This window comes from Gadus morhua, chromosome 6 (genome assembly GCF_902167405.1).
Source record: "Gadus morhua chromosome 6, gadMor3.0, whole genome shotgun sequence".
Taxonomy (NCBI): domain Eukaryota; kingdom Metazoa; phylum Chordata; class Actinopteri; order Gadiformes; family Gadidae; genus Gadus; species Gadus morhua.
Genome location: NC_044053.1, coordinates 13,991,128 through 14,006,741, shown reverse-complemented (window position 1 = coordinate 14,006,741; position 15,614 = coordinate 13,991,128). Strand labels below are relative to the sequence as shown.

Below are 15,614 nucleotides of genomic sequence, written 5' to 3'. Positions count from 1 at the left end.
TCCCTGTGCAGGTCTATTCGTGGGGGTTTGGCCAATTTCTTAGCCCAATCTCTTTCATCACAAATATCAGGTGAAGAATGGAGTATATTACATACAGAATCGCTGCCATACAAGTTATAGGTTGAGTATTTATTCATGAATGTGGGAATGCGGGAATAGCTTGTATTCGTTTACAATCACTCACAAATTTAATCCCCGTGGTATACATTGATATAGGCTATTTGGTGGATTAATATGTCGCGACGTGTTCCCTAATGAATCTACTAAATTTCGGGTGAACCTTATTTATCGATCAATACTATTATGCCAAAACATGCTACAATAGCATAAAACCATTGCATTTCGAAAATAGTTAGGCCAATATTGCCTCCCCTCCTTCCAAAACCTTCCACCGTCTACATTTAGGCAATAACAACATAGTGACGCGTGCACTGTTGGTAAAGGCCTTGTCAATCAAGGCAAGTTTATTTTATTCCAATTCAAGTTTTAATGTAGAGCTGATAACCAACTAACATCCAAGATACATATTTAGTAGAAGCCAGTAATAATGCATCCAAGGGTAGCCAACAGTGTGCCGCAGATGTTGGAAGCGGAAGTGTTGGCTCCTCCTCACGAAGACCACCGAGCATTCAGAGATAACATCCCGGCCCCTTTATCAATGACTTGTTTTTATTTTATCATCACGCATTAGCCAAGTTGCACGTCATCTGGTGAACAATTTAGATATAATGCGGAACGTTAATCAGAGGTTCCAGTTGTGGACCGTCTTTGGTCACACATTGGGATTAGCTAAACCAGCCTATATATCATATGGTAGGCCTATTATTATTTATTTTGAATCACCATTACCTGACCGCTTGGGCAATAGGCCTACATTATTGTCACCTTTAAAACATCATGGGAAATGGTCCGTAGCCTCTTGCTGCAGGGGAATTCCATGAATAGCCCACGGTCAGTGTACGGTATGGCGGCGTGCCAAAGGGTTCTCCTGACACGCTGTGGTTTGTGGGAGAAATGCACCCCCGGGACTGATGACATAGAAAGATTAAAAAAATAAAAATAAACGCTTATTTTGGACCATAGCCTACGTGCTCCTCCTCGGAGAAACTACATGAGCGTTATTCACATTTTGCTAAACGGTTAGTCAGGCAATTCAGGTGACATAAAAGGAAACAATAACTCTTTGTAATTTGTAACTCTGTGTGAATTAACACATCATCGCCTTTAGGCTACAACATGTTGGAATGGGGTGAGTTCAATGGGAACAGGCTTGAAAGGCCAATGGGTCTATCGAGATAAATGGATTCTGATTCTGAATGTTTATGTGTTCGGCATCCACTTCACTATCCGTCACTCTTAACTCTTTTTCTTCATCCTGTAGACCGTGGGGATTTTGTTTACAGGGCCCTGGTCCCCTTATTCCGGGATTTAAGCTTTAAAGATAAATAAAAAAAATATTAGTGATGGATACAGAATGCAAAAGTTTTCGTTCAACTACTTTATCGAAATGTAGGCTATGTATTAACCAATATAAATGTCCCTTGGCTGTATTGTCCATGCACTTATAGCATGCTGGACAAACATGTGGTAAATCAAGGCAGTGCAGGCCTATAGTCCTAATGCAAACAGTCTTCACTCTCACCTCCGGCAGCAGGATCGCCAGACGTGGGTGAAAAGACTTTCTCTGAGCGCAGTGCACCCTCTGGTATACAGAACAGGGGTGATCACGGCGTTAAGGCGGGGCAGAATACGAATGGGGTCAGTGCCTTCGTTCTTAAACGAATAACACGTAGTGCCGCTGAAACTACACACAATAATGTGAATGAATAGGGGCAACCAGGCCCCTAGAAAAAACACAGCAACGATCACGACGAGATAAATCGAGGAGCGTTTGCCATCCCTGTCTGCGGAGGGCGGCTCCTTCATCAACTGAAACGTGGCAATGTAGTACAGTCGGATATTCAGACCAATCATAATTATGACAGTGCATATGTTCCCCAGGAACGAACCGATGCCAGTGACTCTTTTGGCTGTCCCCACTGGAACTAGGTTGTTGACAGCGACAATGACGAAGGCATATACCCAGTAAACAAGAATGACAAGAAGGGTCCTGTTTCTGGTCATTCGTTGGGAATATTTGAAAGGAGAAGCCACCGCATGGTAACGGTCTGCCTGAGCAGCGATTATGGCCATGTATGACAGCCCGAGGAATGTAGGGGCGATGTAGAAGGTTCTATTGGGAGAGGTGTAGTGGTCCCTCACGTCGAGAACACCAGCATAATAATAAGACACCCCGGAGCAGATGTCACTCAGGCAGGTGCTCAACATGAACATGAAACGGTTCTCGTTGCGCAGCGATTTGTTCATCAGAATGGACAGTAGCACCGAGAAGTTGAGAAAAATGATGGTCGTCGCCAGAAGAATGCTGAAGAGGAACACCAACACGTTTCCAAAACTTGTGAGTGGCAATACGGGCGATAGAGGAACACTGTGGTTGTTCATCGATGCAGTTACGCAGAGACGTTGTGCGTATTTGCGTGTTGATGTCTGCAACACCTCGCCAAACACTGGTTTGCTGGGTTTTATGTGTTTTGTTTCAGCAAGTCGAGCAGGGTTGGCAAGGAAACAACGACGATAACATCATCTAATGGATTCCCTAGTTATCTAAGAGGCCACGTGATGTGTCATGCAACAGGGCCGAGAAAATCCCGAGTTCCCCGTTCTTAAGCTTCCAAACATGTGTGACATGTTTGATTTAAGTCTGATCTGAAAAAAACATTCAATCCAAAATAACTTGGTGATTGGCAAGATAAGCTAGAAATGATTTCATATAAAATATGTAGTGGAAGTAAATTACATTGACCAATCTGCTCTGCGTGCGTGCGTAAAGGGCCCTTTGGTCTCATTGGTTGAATGAAAAGGGGGAAGAGGCGGGGCTGCGAATCTATCGTCGCTAACGTGGGTGTAAAAGATCCTTTATCTTCGTGGTATAAAATACATGTTCATAAACATTACCAGATTATAGGCTATAGGCACACACGACAGCGATAACTCATATTTTAGAAAATTGATGGTCGTCGCCAGAATAATGCTGAAGAGGAACACCGAGAAACACAATGATGCGGCTCGCTGAGACTTTGTAGCCCACGTATTTGCGAGTTCCTGTTCATGAATGCTTCCAAAATGCACAGAAACCAAATTACATGAGAAAATGCTGTTGACTGTGAATGGCTTAAATCTCTTTGACGATTGACAGCACGAATTTAGGCTTATATAAATGGATTTCAAAGATAGACTTCCGGCTGTAGCCTATACAAACTTTAATGTGCGGAGAGTGGGTTCATTCTTATCAATACATCACAGTTTTACGCAGATTAATGTTTGACCAGAAGATTAATGGAATTAAATGAAAAGCCCTTCACAAGCCATATCAATGCCCGGCCTGGTGTTTGATCAGAATGTGGTAGGCCTCATAAATCGTTAAATTGAAAGACTAATCTCACATTTTAACGTATTAGTTTAAAGGTCCCATGGCATGACAATCTCCCTTTATGAGATTTTCTAACACATGAGTTTCCATAGCCTGCCTATCGTCCCCCAGTGGCTAAAGCGTTGGTGTAAAACGAGCAGGACGCATGGTACCGTGGCCGCAACCTGCTCAGGGCCAGCCCCACCCTCCTGCTTGACCCGCCTCTCTCCTCCTCATTGCATCAAAGCTACAGACACCGAAACGGCGCGTTTGGGGAAAGCTCAATGTTCGACTGGTTGGTAGTGGCTGTAATTCTGCACCACGGCTGAATTTCGGGAACGTCTTCAAATACTGTGTCAGGGGCCCACTAATATCTCTAGGCCTATTAAAGCATCCATAAAGTAGCATGCCATGGGACCTTCAATTTAAATATATATATATATATATATATATATATATATATATATATATATATATATATATATATATATATATATATATATATATATATACACACATGTATTCTTGTCGAAATGTACGATGCGCTTACAAACAGCCCTTCTACAGTGTTTACTCAATTCATAGATTAACGCTAAGATTATTATTTTTTTGCTATCCATATCGCATCATATTTAAAGATTAACCAGTTCAGAAATGTGTAAAGAGCCTTTGTGCATCGTGTTGAAATCAGAGCTATTAATGCCACCTAGTGGTCCAATTCCGTACATGTTCAAGAAGTTTGCTATTGCGTCGTTTAGATGACTGGCCTCACCTCACCGTGATTACAAGCCTGAAGAAAAGCATGTAGAACTGCATCTAGGATAAAAACAGCGAATTAATATATATTAAGATGTGCGGCACGCATCAATACTCATGCAACACAATTATGTGCAATACCAACGGAATTAAGTTTATGGCTGCCCGGTTAAAGCTGCAAAAAACACATAGCCTACTTGATTTAATAACTAAAATAACAATACATGGCATAAAAAAGAAGCCGGACTAGATTAGTAAATCCATAGACTTGCTCATGTAGTCACACCATAACTTCTTAATATGAAGGCCTATACAGTATGCATACGCTTACACTAGAAGGGGTCAACATCAGAGGCATTTACATTTTCATTTAGCAGACACTTTTATCCAAAGCGACCTACAACGGTTTATACTTATATATTCACACCGAAGGAGGAGGCAACCATGCAAGGCGACATACGACATGAGAGACAAACCTCTTATTAAAATTAGATTATATATTAGATATAATATTTCAATTAGGGCTCCCTGAACAAAATAATGATAGTAACAGTGTATTATGCATATAATATCGTTTAGTCCAATTCCACTGATAACATAAAACCATTGAAAAATAACAAAAAGAGTAAGGGTAGTTTATAATAAAGGAGTTAAGAGAGTTTTTCTTTTCAAAATTGCACAAAAACTGTGATTATTCTTCCGTCGACATGTCAGGCGCGCACTGATTGGAGATTACCCCAAGGGCCCAAGTGATCTATAAATTGGGCAAAGGTTTGGACTGTGTCTCAAGCTCTGGCAGAGAGCCACGATGCTCTCCAATACCTCTGTTCCTTTGTCCGTAGACTTTGACAGTCCAGAAGATTTTTTCGTCTTCACTTTCCATATACTGTTTGCAACAAGCTCGGTCCTTGTTGCCGGTTCGGTTGTCATTGCAATATTCAGCACAAAAGTGCTCCGAGCACAGAATCGCTTCGTTTTCATGTTAAATACGAGCATCGGCGACACCTTCACGGGGCTGTCTGTTTATTACCTCGGTCTCTTCGATGTCCAAGAGGGTTACCCTTCAAGAAACGGAACATATTATATTTTGCCCTCGTTTCTAGGGGTCAACATGTTAACATTCCTCTTTGCTCAGTTTGACCGTTACTTTGCCGTGTGCCATCCTTTCTTTTACAAACGCTATATCACTCGATCTTTTGTAATTGCAATCTGTTGTCTTTGCTGGATTTACACTTATACTATTGTGGCGGCACAGAACCTGGTACCAATCTCAAAAGCGGCTGAAATAAATGCTTTTGGTGTCATGACTCTTCAGATCATAGTCCTCACGAAAGTTGCGATGACTATTAAGTTATATGTTATAGCAAAGCACCAGTTAGCGCGGGAAGCGCCAAGCGCTGACAGAGATAGCAAGCGGGAATCGTTACGCATCATTGTTTTTGTTGTAATATGTTTCCTGTCATTGTGGGGCCCGTCTTTCGTCAATATTATTGTAAGACAGCTTACTAGAAGGGGACTACGGTTTAGAAACGAAGCTACAAACTTGTTTGCAATTATGGCACGTATGAATGCATTGGTGACTCCTGCGCTGTACATCTGGGGCAGCCCAGCATTGCGAGAGGCAGTCTGGGGAACTGTGTGGCGAAGAGTTTGTCCGAAACGGAGGTAAGGGCCACCTTTTCAACTGTCTACTTGAAATTATCGTTTGGCAATCATTTGCTAAAAGATGCCATTTCAGATTTTGAGGATAATGGAAGAAAGATGTCACATTTTGTATTGATATAACGGGATTGCAAAAGCGGTGCTCATATTTCCGTTTAACTTGCGTGTAGGGCACAGTCTAAAACGACGGTTCAGACCATTCATGCAAATGCGTAAATGTATGGCCGATAGATTTTATAGGACTACTGAATCATTTTGTAAAACCTGTTTACATTCTAAACGTGACAAAATCATAAATGAATTAGTCAAGGCAGTGAACTTATTCCAAAAAGACTCCAACGAATAGTAAATGGATGAAAACATCGGGAAGAAAGGTCGTCCTAAGCCTCACCATGTTTACATTGTTGTCCATATGTTGTTTGGACATTGCTTACTCGTTTATCTTGTTTTTGCTTTGTTTTGTGTCCCTCTCTAACAACAGAATTGGAATGAAACTCAATGGAATGAATCACAATGGGATTACGCACACAAACAGAGCAATGCATTTAAATGTATGAATCGACACATTCTGGTCTCGGTCAATGAATTGTGGAATTACTTCCACAAGCTTTTTCCTATGTGTGGAAATACATAATTGTATAAAGCTAGGCCTATACAAATTAATATATTAACTTTGTATATGCAGTTGTTATTAAGAGCAAATATTGAATAAAACACGTATGACTATTCATGTTGAAATGATTTTAATTGGCAAAATAATCAGTCTGAGATACGAAGGATCGATGCTTCAAATAATGTCTGAAACCATGGGCTAATAGGACTAATTGAAAAGTTTCAGTATGGCTATTTATATTTTAAATGTATGACATTTTGATTTAAGTCTGATCTGAAACAGCCATTCATTCCAAAAATAAGATAAATGATTTCATATAAAACATGTAGTGGAAGGCAATTACATTGAGAACGCGTATGGTCAATTGACCCATCTGATCTGTCTGCGTATCTGAGAATCGTGTAGTCTGAACCAGCCATAGGTTCAAATCAGGGCCCTTTGGTCTCATTGGTTGACTGCAAAAGGGGAGGAGGCGGGGCTGCGAATCTTACTACGCTATGGTTGTAAAATATTATTCATCTTCGTGGTAGAAAATGAATGTTCTTAAACATTCCCAGACGAGGCTATGCACACACGACAGCGAAAGCTAAAATTTAACAACGCTGTTATGCTCACCGTGAGTGGATGAATGGAGTCTAAATATTAAGTGTGTTACCCGTGTCTGTTCGATGTGCAAGAGAGAGCTATGCTTAACCCGACCTATTTCATTGTGCCCTCAACTTTTGGGTCGGATTAAATCATCGTTGACATCGATGATTGTATTATTATAAATCGATGGATGATGGCTGTTGTGTTGACTTCACATTCAGTCGAATTTTTGGGTCAATATACCTGTGAGTGTTATTCTTTTACAAATAGTTGTGCTTACATAAGTGATTTTGACAATTAATATGTAAAGTGTTTTACACAAACCCAGATGAAGATTTACGACTATTGCACTTCAGCCATTTGTAGTTATGTGATTTGGCAGGCTTAGCCCATACTCAAAAGCAGACACAGTCGATAACCTATTCGTGAAAAGAACAAAGCTCATTGATTTAAGTACTTTTATTTGACACAATTAATTTATTTATGTTACATTAAACTTCCAAAGGAAATGCAGTCAAATCTCTAGCTTATAATGCACCAAGTCCACATTTTTTGAGCTGAACATTTTCCGACAACTATGAACATACACCCTTCCGATCCAATACGCAAAAAGTGAATGTGCACTTCACTCTTAACTTTTTTTTGTTATGAAATAGAGGTCTGATATATCAGACCTCTATTTCATAACAAAAAAAAGTTAAGAGTGAAGTGCACATTCACTTTTTTATTAAGATAAGGGCCATGGTTCAGGCTCCTTTCGACTCCAAAGTTGAAAAACATGTCAACAGGCGAATTGATTTGTAGCAACTGCTTGTGTTTCCAATGTGTTTAGATGGAACATTGGATGATGCTTTGAAAGCCTTTCCTATATAGGACAAGTCCTACTAGGCTCCAATAAAGGGCGGGTTGTTTAAATCCCCCACCAATGCCATCACTTCCTGTTGGGCCAGAGCCTCAGAGTCCAAACATAAATTCAGAGTTGAATACCCTTATTCAGTTTAAAACGAACCAGACCCTTCAACTTGAGACAATTGAGGCAGCCCTTGCTGTCACCCATGGTCCGCTGTAACATGGCCTTACACACTAGGCAGGGGTCGGCACTTTTTCTTTGTAAAGGCCTGATTTCACTGGACGCGTAAGGGCCAATTTTGGATAGACATGGGGTGTATTATTTTTTTGTAATATGCTTTTTAGCTACTTTAGCAATTAAATAGCCTGTGAAGGCATATACAATTTGAGTTTATCCAATGAATATCAATTATTGCAATAAAACATACAAAACAAGCCTTTTTTTATTTTAGTGTATCTTACAGGACATGAGGGAGGAAAGCAGTAAAAATCTTAGAGGTTCTTAAATTAAAATAGGCATGGCTCTTCAGCTTCAGTCCAGGTTTGTGCAAATGAAATCAATATCATTGCATCATAGAAAATATTAGCCTCACCCAGTTTTTGAAAATAAAACATCCTCGTTAAAATAACAACACTGATGAACATTTCAAATAATCAAACACCCTTTGATTATTGCCATCCAGTTCATTTAACCATTGCGAATTATTCTGGAAATTAACAACCGTTTTTGCATTACAACAGTTCAATGGTCCACATTTCCATGAGTGAACATGTATTTTTAACATAAGGTGCCAGAGCTTGTTCATCAAAAAACTCTAATCCTAGAAACGCCACTGACAAAATGCATTTTAATATGCATCTTGCATCGTAATAGGCTTCACTAACTAACGTGTTAGTGAATACATTTGTCTTATCCGACAAATAACCAAAGTTATGTTGGCTTCGACCATGAAAAGGATCGTCTAAAATTAAATTAAATTGTATTATGCCTTCCAACAGAAGTTTAGAAGGGCATATTGCTCGGTATATGATATGGACTAACTGTTTCAAGCTTTCAAGAGGTGGAAAACGACGTAGAAAAAACATGAGCTCTCCAGAGAAAATATATAGTAGGCCAGCCTATAAAAGCAATCGGTTTGACATCGGCAGCACGCACCATTACGATGCTGCATGGCTTCAATATCACAGACGCAGGGGGTGTGCCTCTTGCAGTCGATTTTGACAGTCCTCTGGATTACCTCATCTTTATTTTCCAGCTGTTGCTTGGAACAGCAGCTGTCCTCTTATCTGGCACCGTAACAATCGGAATATTGGCAACAAAAACACTTCGCATTCAAAATAGGTTTATTTTCATGGTGAACACTAGCATTTGTGATACGCTGGTTGGCTTTTCGGTGTACTACCTCGGTTTGTTTGATGTATACGAAGGATATCCTCCGAGAAATGGCACATATAATGTCTTACCCTCATTTCTTGGGGTCAACATCCTGACATTTTTGTTCGCACAGTTTGACAGATATTTTGCAGTTTGCTATCCATTTATTTACAGCCGCTTCGTAACGAAACACATTGTTGTGGGAATTAATGTGTATTGTTGGTTGTATAACTTTGCCCATCTACTCGCTCGAAATGTGATTCCCCTCTCGAAAGCGACTGATCTGTTTGTTTTTAGCATCCTCTCTCTGCAACTGGTGATACTCACTAAAGTAATCATGACAATAAAACTGTACTTTGTTGCCAAATACCAGCTTGAGCGAGACCCCCCGGGCGCAGAGAGAGATAGCAAGAAAGAATCCTTAAAAATTATATTTTTTGTGGTTATAATTTTTTTGCTATTGTGGATACCCTCATTCGTCAATATCGTATTGAGATTTATGTTCGGAATGGGATTGAATTTCGTAAACGAGGCCCTAAATCCTTTTGCCACATTGGCGCGCCTCAGCGCCGTGTGCACGTCAGCCGTGTACGTGTGGGGCAGTCCGGCGCTGCGTGAGGCCATGAGGAGGACCGTGTGGGGCCGAGTGTGTCCGAAGTGCAACAGGAGGTGAAGGCAAACGAATACACCATATAATTGGGCACTGGTAGAATTGTTTTGTTTCACTTCCTTTTTAGTTGTTTAGGTCCAAAGGCCCGTGGATTGCACTCATCGGCAGGCGCCACCCTGGTTTTGATGGCCTATGCCTACGCCTCCGCCAAGAAAAAGAAGAAGCGCTGGGCCAATTTTGATACAGACGATGGATCAACTTGCAGCGCATCAAACTAACGACCAAACCCCAGGTCTGCTTGTTGGTCTTTTCTGTTTCAGGGGAATCAACATCATAATGTATTGCAAACAAAGTAGCATACACTAATGATTGGGAGAAAAAAAAGGTGTTCTTTGTGTATATCTCATGTTCTACCCCTTAGCATTTAATTGTTTTGCCTTCACCGACCAAAGGGCCCAATATTGGGAAGGGATTTCTGATTAAGGTGCGATTATTGGTCGAGTAGAATATTTTCCTGAAGCAAAAAATGAAATTTCAAATTTTTGAAACGCGATGAAGTAGGCTGCTTCAGTCCAATAGCCCAATATTAAATGGGGAGCAACCATTTCATACCATTCTCGTTCAGAATACAATGCATATGCTTTGAAACTGGAAACGAATTGGTCTGTATAGAAATATATAGAGGCTTTCTGTGTCCTCCAAACGCAAGATGGACAGGGTCAAGATACCAATTTGACCTTGTTGATTAAAAAAGTGAGTAGAATATATTCTCATCTCCTATGATTGTAGATTACTTCACAACTTCCAAAAACCTATAATATGTTTAAGGATTAACTTTGTGTGTTTCAATTACTGCAATCAGTTGATGATTTTCCAAATCTGAAAAACTAACCTGCATAATCTTACTGCTTTCATGCCATACATTGCCCCACACATTATAGCTGCGAAAATGAGCACGCCTTTACTTTACTTTACTTATATATTTTGAAATGCGTTGTAACCCAAATACCCTAAATTAAATTGCGAGATATTTGAAGATTCACATCTCTACTTGATGGTAAATGCAAATAAAATAAAAAAACGTAATCGTTTTTAATGTAATAGTGGTTTCATAGTCATATTATTTTTCCCCCTCATTTGCCTTCTTGGCCTTTTGAAACTGTTGTCACATGTCATGTTATTAAAATGTGTAGGCGATGAAAGAAAAAGTTCAGAAAACACAATTGGCCTAAAAAGCCAAGTTGTAGAATCCAAACAGGCAGGTCTTCGTGTCTATATGAATATATTATAGTGGATATTTAATGCAAAATCTCAGTAGTGATCAACTTGGTATGCTTCTTGCATAGCCTACTGTTAGAAGACGATGAACAAACTCACCTTACATTTTTATTAGTTTAATTTTACACATTCCATCACTGTCGTGTAGTTAGACAGTTAGTGCATATTAATACAACTGTGTTTATATTCTTAAAGGTTGTATAGGTGATTTGCTTTTTTGGCCATTTTTGCAAAATTACTTGAAATCCTTATCATAACCCGCTTACAGCCACTGAGTTAGAAGTACTGACATGAAAATTAAACAAGTCAATCATCTGTGGAACGGGCAGGGCTCGAAAAACTCCAGCCAATCATTTCCATTGCCACCGAGTTGCATTGGACAGTAAGTACGTCAATCAAACGGTCGTACTGCACTCCCCCTCCCCCGCGCCCCGCGCGCGACCCCTTCGTGCAGTACTCGTGACCTAGAGCTCGTGACCCAGAGCAAGCTCCTGTTTGTTGTTATCCTGCGGTAGCTACTGGAACTATAGTTAATCCACATTTGGACCTAGCAGTAGAAGACAATTTCCATGGCAGACAAGACGCCACCATCCCCACCACCACCACCACCACCAGCAAAGAGAAGGAAAACTCTTTTTCAGAGAGTAATTGATAATAAAAACGCTGAAAGAGAAAAACTGAAATCAAGAATAATCCTAGGCGCTGCTTTCGAACGTTGGCGGCAACTGAAGGACGAGAAGGGTCTAAAAACCGATGCTTGTGTGGCGGTTGACCTAGTTTCAAAGTTTATACCGTTTATACTCGGTAATACCGGTGTGGAGACGAGTGTATTACTCGGTGTGAAAATGTCCACACCGCGGCAACCCTAGTGAAAACCAGGACTTCCAATACAATTATATGAAACAAACATACATTTTCTAAAAATAGTAATGATTTATGTGACCGTTTAATGTTTATAACATCTGGTCCAACCATTGCAGCGAGAACGTATTCTCAGCAGGGGGTGCTGGGGAAAAAAAAAACTCAGCCTGCACTAGACTCGCAACTCGTTACATTGATAAAAAAAAAAGATGTATAGCAGCGCAGCTCAATTACACCAGTGCATGCGCGCAGTGGCGGCGCCAGGGGGGGGCTAGGGGGTGCTAGAGCACCCCCTAGATTGGCCATAGCACCCCCATAGCACCCCCAAGAAAATAATGGTTTATTTATTATTGTTATTTAATTTCCTTCTGAGTTCTTAATAAAATGTATTGTGTGATAATAATATTTTAATCACAAAAGAAAATAACAGATTGAAATAAACAGATTGTTCACGTAGCACCACACAGACATGTTGCATGCGTGAACGTGATTGTTCAATGAGTGTGACCTTGCACTTCTGGCGATTAACCCTCTGCGAGCACGGGCCTTGGACATCGACAGGATCATAGATGCCTTCGCTCTCAACCACAACAACAGGCGCATTGTCCTGTTATGAAGACGTAGGTAAGTGAACGATTTTCCCGTGTTGTCTGTTGCATTCTGCTGGGTTTTTGCAATTGGGTTTACAATGTGTTTTTCTGTCACATTGTTCTTGTTTAGGTGGAAACTGACACCTGATCTGCTGGCTTGGCTGGATTTTGGTTTTTCTTAAGGATTTTTAAGCATAGTTTTGTGTGCACTTTTTGATACACTTTTTGATCTCTTATTATTGTGGTTTTGAGTGCCTACTGTTTGGTTTCATTCATGTTTTGATTGTGACCTAAAATAATATACTCTTTTTGAAAGCATTTCTGACTCTTTGCCTGTTTAAATTAATTCTATCTGACATTCTAATCTGCCGTCTTTAGTTAGAAGTGTATTGAACTTGTTATGTTTAGTTTAATTTGTCGCTCATGGTAGTGGTGACCTGGTAGTCATCTGGCGCAAACTTTAATCCACACACTGAAGTAAGTGTAGTATTTGGGATTACGTTATCTAACATGCTGGATCCATTTTGACCGTCGGAGATGAACGCGGCTTTGTGCGCGTCCGTCAGAAGTAGCCTAATGACAATAATAATACGATCGATTTGAATGGCGCTTTTTATGTACCCCAAAGACCCGTTAGAGAGCAAACGTGTAAACATATGTGACGATATGGTGGGGAGGTGTTGTAGTAGAGAAAAATTAGACTCATATGCTATCACCCTAATTTCATAGCACCCTCAGTAAAACACCGAGCACCCCCATAGCACCACCAGAAAAAAATCTCTGGCGCCGCCACTGCATGCGCGGACAGTTGAAAATCGATCGTTCACATCCAGCTGCTCACAGAACAAGTTTAGCGCACCACCGCTACCCTCACACTTTTTCATATAACCTTTTTTCAGCACAATGCATTGGACAGCAGCGAGGATGACTCGCTTTGCCACGGGCCGAAACAGTTCGGAGCGACCACAGCCAGAGCGAACACAGCGGGGCAGAGGAGTGTCAGGAATAGTCTTTGGTGTACACATCAGTACGGCCTATTTGCACTACTGTTTAGTGGCAATGCAGTGTTTTATTCGATGCCTTTTTATTTTCGTATATTATTTCAATGAATACAATTTATTTATTCATAAAAAACGGATCTGGTCTTCAAACCTTTTTTCCAAATATAGGTCGTCTTACAATGGGGTTTGTGTTTATATTCGGACCAATACGGTACAGCGGGCGCTCACATGACGTTAAGCATTTCCTGGTGCATAATGTGACGCTTCAGAACCTAAAATCCCGTTTCTCCCCGTTGACACGACAACACATAACCGGCGTTTTCAGAAATCTCCACTTTGGCCGGAGTTTTTAGAAATGATCGTTTTCTGTGATAAGACAGGGCCTCGGACAGGGGGTGTTGCAGCACCCCCAGCACTCCTACTTCCCGCGGTACTGGGTGCAACTTACAGCTGAATGTAGTGCCATGTTGTTAAACGAAAACCTACTCTAGCCTGGCTCGCTCTCGCGCATCTCTGTTCGCGCTCGTGCATGATTGCGCGTCCAGGTACTTGGAATGGGTGGAGTCAGAGTCAGCGTTGAAGGAGAGGGGGTAGGACCATTTGAGTTGTGTATTTTCAAAATCTGCTGGCGTTTCGCAAATCACCTACCCAACCTTTAATTATGGTCCTATATCTCGGTTCATTAGATTAGATGAGGCCGGTATAAAACGGTTGGTGTCCTGGTCGATGCATTAGCGATGCCTACTGGTTAGTCGGGGCGCCTGCACCCCCTCCCCAAAATGCCATCTGCGCCAGAAAGACCTACAAAAAATGTCGATGTTTGTGAATTCTTTGGAGAAACGTTCCACTCTGCGACTAGGCCTACTGAAAGATGGCGTTGTCGACGTCGTCCATCATCTCCAACTCCATTCTTGAGTCGTAGGTTGCTTATCAGAGTGTAGCCTATAACTTATCGCCCGGAGGAGGAAGTTTGACTGGATACGTTATCTAGCTACACGCAAATATTGCCCTTTGTCCCCAGAGATAAATCGTCGTCAGACGATAGCCGATGGATTCCCGAGAACGATAAAGAAGACACTTGTATGTATATCTTCTTACCCGTCGCGTCCAATGCTGGAATAAATAGCAGTGTCCCTATAGCATCAGCAACCATGTGTTTATGTGTTTGTGTGTGTGTGTGTGTGTGTGTGTGTGTGTGTGTGTGTGTGTGTGTGTGTGTGTGTGTGTGTGTGTGTGTGTGTGTGTGTGTGTGTGTGTGTGTGGGTGCTAGTGTGTGCGTGTGTGTGTCCTTGAAAGAGTAGGCTAGGTTATTTAAAAAAACACACTCAATAGATGAAACTGTTTTTCTTCTCTGTAGTGCAGTTTGTTTAATGATAGCAGCTGTAAAGTACTGTAATTATACTATTACTTATTCCTATATAATTATATAATTATAATTTATTATAATTTCATCTCATCTCATCTCATATAATTTGACTATTCAGAATTAATCAGGTAATTATTTTTTTTGCGATACAGCAGTTCAATGGTCCAGATGTCCATGATTATGACTAAACATGTATTTGAACATAAGGTGCTAGATTCCACGGGAAACCAAAATAGAGCTTGTTTTCTAAATAAAAATAGGCCTACGGGCTGAGCCCCGAGTGTAGCTACCCCGTAATGTAATCCGAAACTCCGCTGACAAAGTTGTATCCTGATAGCCTTCATTAGCCTAAATAGTAGGCCTACTTGTTAATGAGGCACGCGGGCTTCTGCCGCGTTTCCACTGCAGGGTGCGGAACGGATCGGATCGCAAAGGTGCGGTATATGCGGTATGGAGGGGGCGGTATAGCCCAGCTCAGTTCCGAGGTCGCGTTTCCACTGCCGACAGTACCCTTTGTGGTAGGCCGGATGTCGATCGCCGGGGCAGCTACGTAAACATCGTAAACAACGTCTTCCTCCCCAAGAATGCAGACGAAC

At 41.1% G+C, this 15,614-nt stretch overlaps 3 protein-coding genes across 3 annotated transcripts; 2 read left to right on the top strand and 1 right to left on the bottom strand.

Moving 5' to 3' along the window:
* Positions 1–34: 34 nt before the first annotated feature.
* Positions 35–2,681, bottom strand: LOC115545668 (adenosine receptor A2a). Its single transcript, XM_030359050.1, has one exon. The coding sequence runs from the start codon at positions 2,500–2,502 to the stop codon at positions 1,639–1,641; it is 864 nt and encodes a 287-aa protein (XP_030214910.1). The 5' UTR covers positions 2,503–2,681; the 3' UTR covers positions 35–1,638.
* A 2,259-nt stretch (positions 2,682–4,940) lies between these two features.
* Positions 4,941–6,749, top strand: LOC115545880 (uncharacterized). Its single transcript, XM_030359356.1, has 2 exons — positions 4,941–5,890; positions 6,369–6,749. The coding sequence occupies exons 1-2, from the start codon at positions 5,034–5,036 to the stop codon at positions 6,442–6,444; spliced, it is 933 nt and encodes a 310-aa protein (XP_030215216.1). The 5' UTR covers positions 4,941–5,033; the 3' UTR covers positions 6,445–6,749.
* Positions 6,750–9,100: 2,351 nt separating this feature from the next.
* LOC115545813 (trace amine-associated receptor 3-like) lies at positions 9,101–10,959 on the top strand. The gene has a single exon (XM_030359252.1). It carries the CDS (start codon positions 9,101–9,103, stop codon positions 9,983–9,985), a length of 885 nt encoding a protein of 294 aa, XP_030215112.1. The 3' UTR covers positions 9,986–10,959.
* The last annotated feature ends 4,655 nt before the right edge of the window (positions 10,960–15,614 follow it).

Coding starts and splice junctions, on each gene's coding strand:
- LOC115545880 (XM_030359356.1), top strand. CDS start 5,034: ATGCTCTCCAATACCTCTGTTCCTTTGTCCGTAGACTTTGACAGTCCA. Junction 5,891..6,368: donor AGAGTTTGTCCGAAACGGAG/GTAAGGGCCACC, acceptor CTCTAACAACAG/AATTGGAATGAAACTCAATG.
- LOC115545813 (XM_030359252.1), top strand. CDS start 9,101: ATGCTGCATGGCTTCAATATCACAGACGCAGGGGGTGTGCCTCTTGCA.
- LOC115545668 (XM_030359050.1), bottom strand. CDS start 2,502: ATGAACAACCACAGTGTTCCTCTATCGCCCGTATTGCCACTCACAAGT.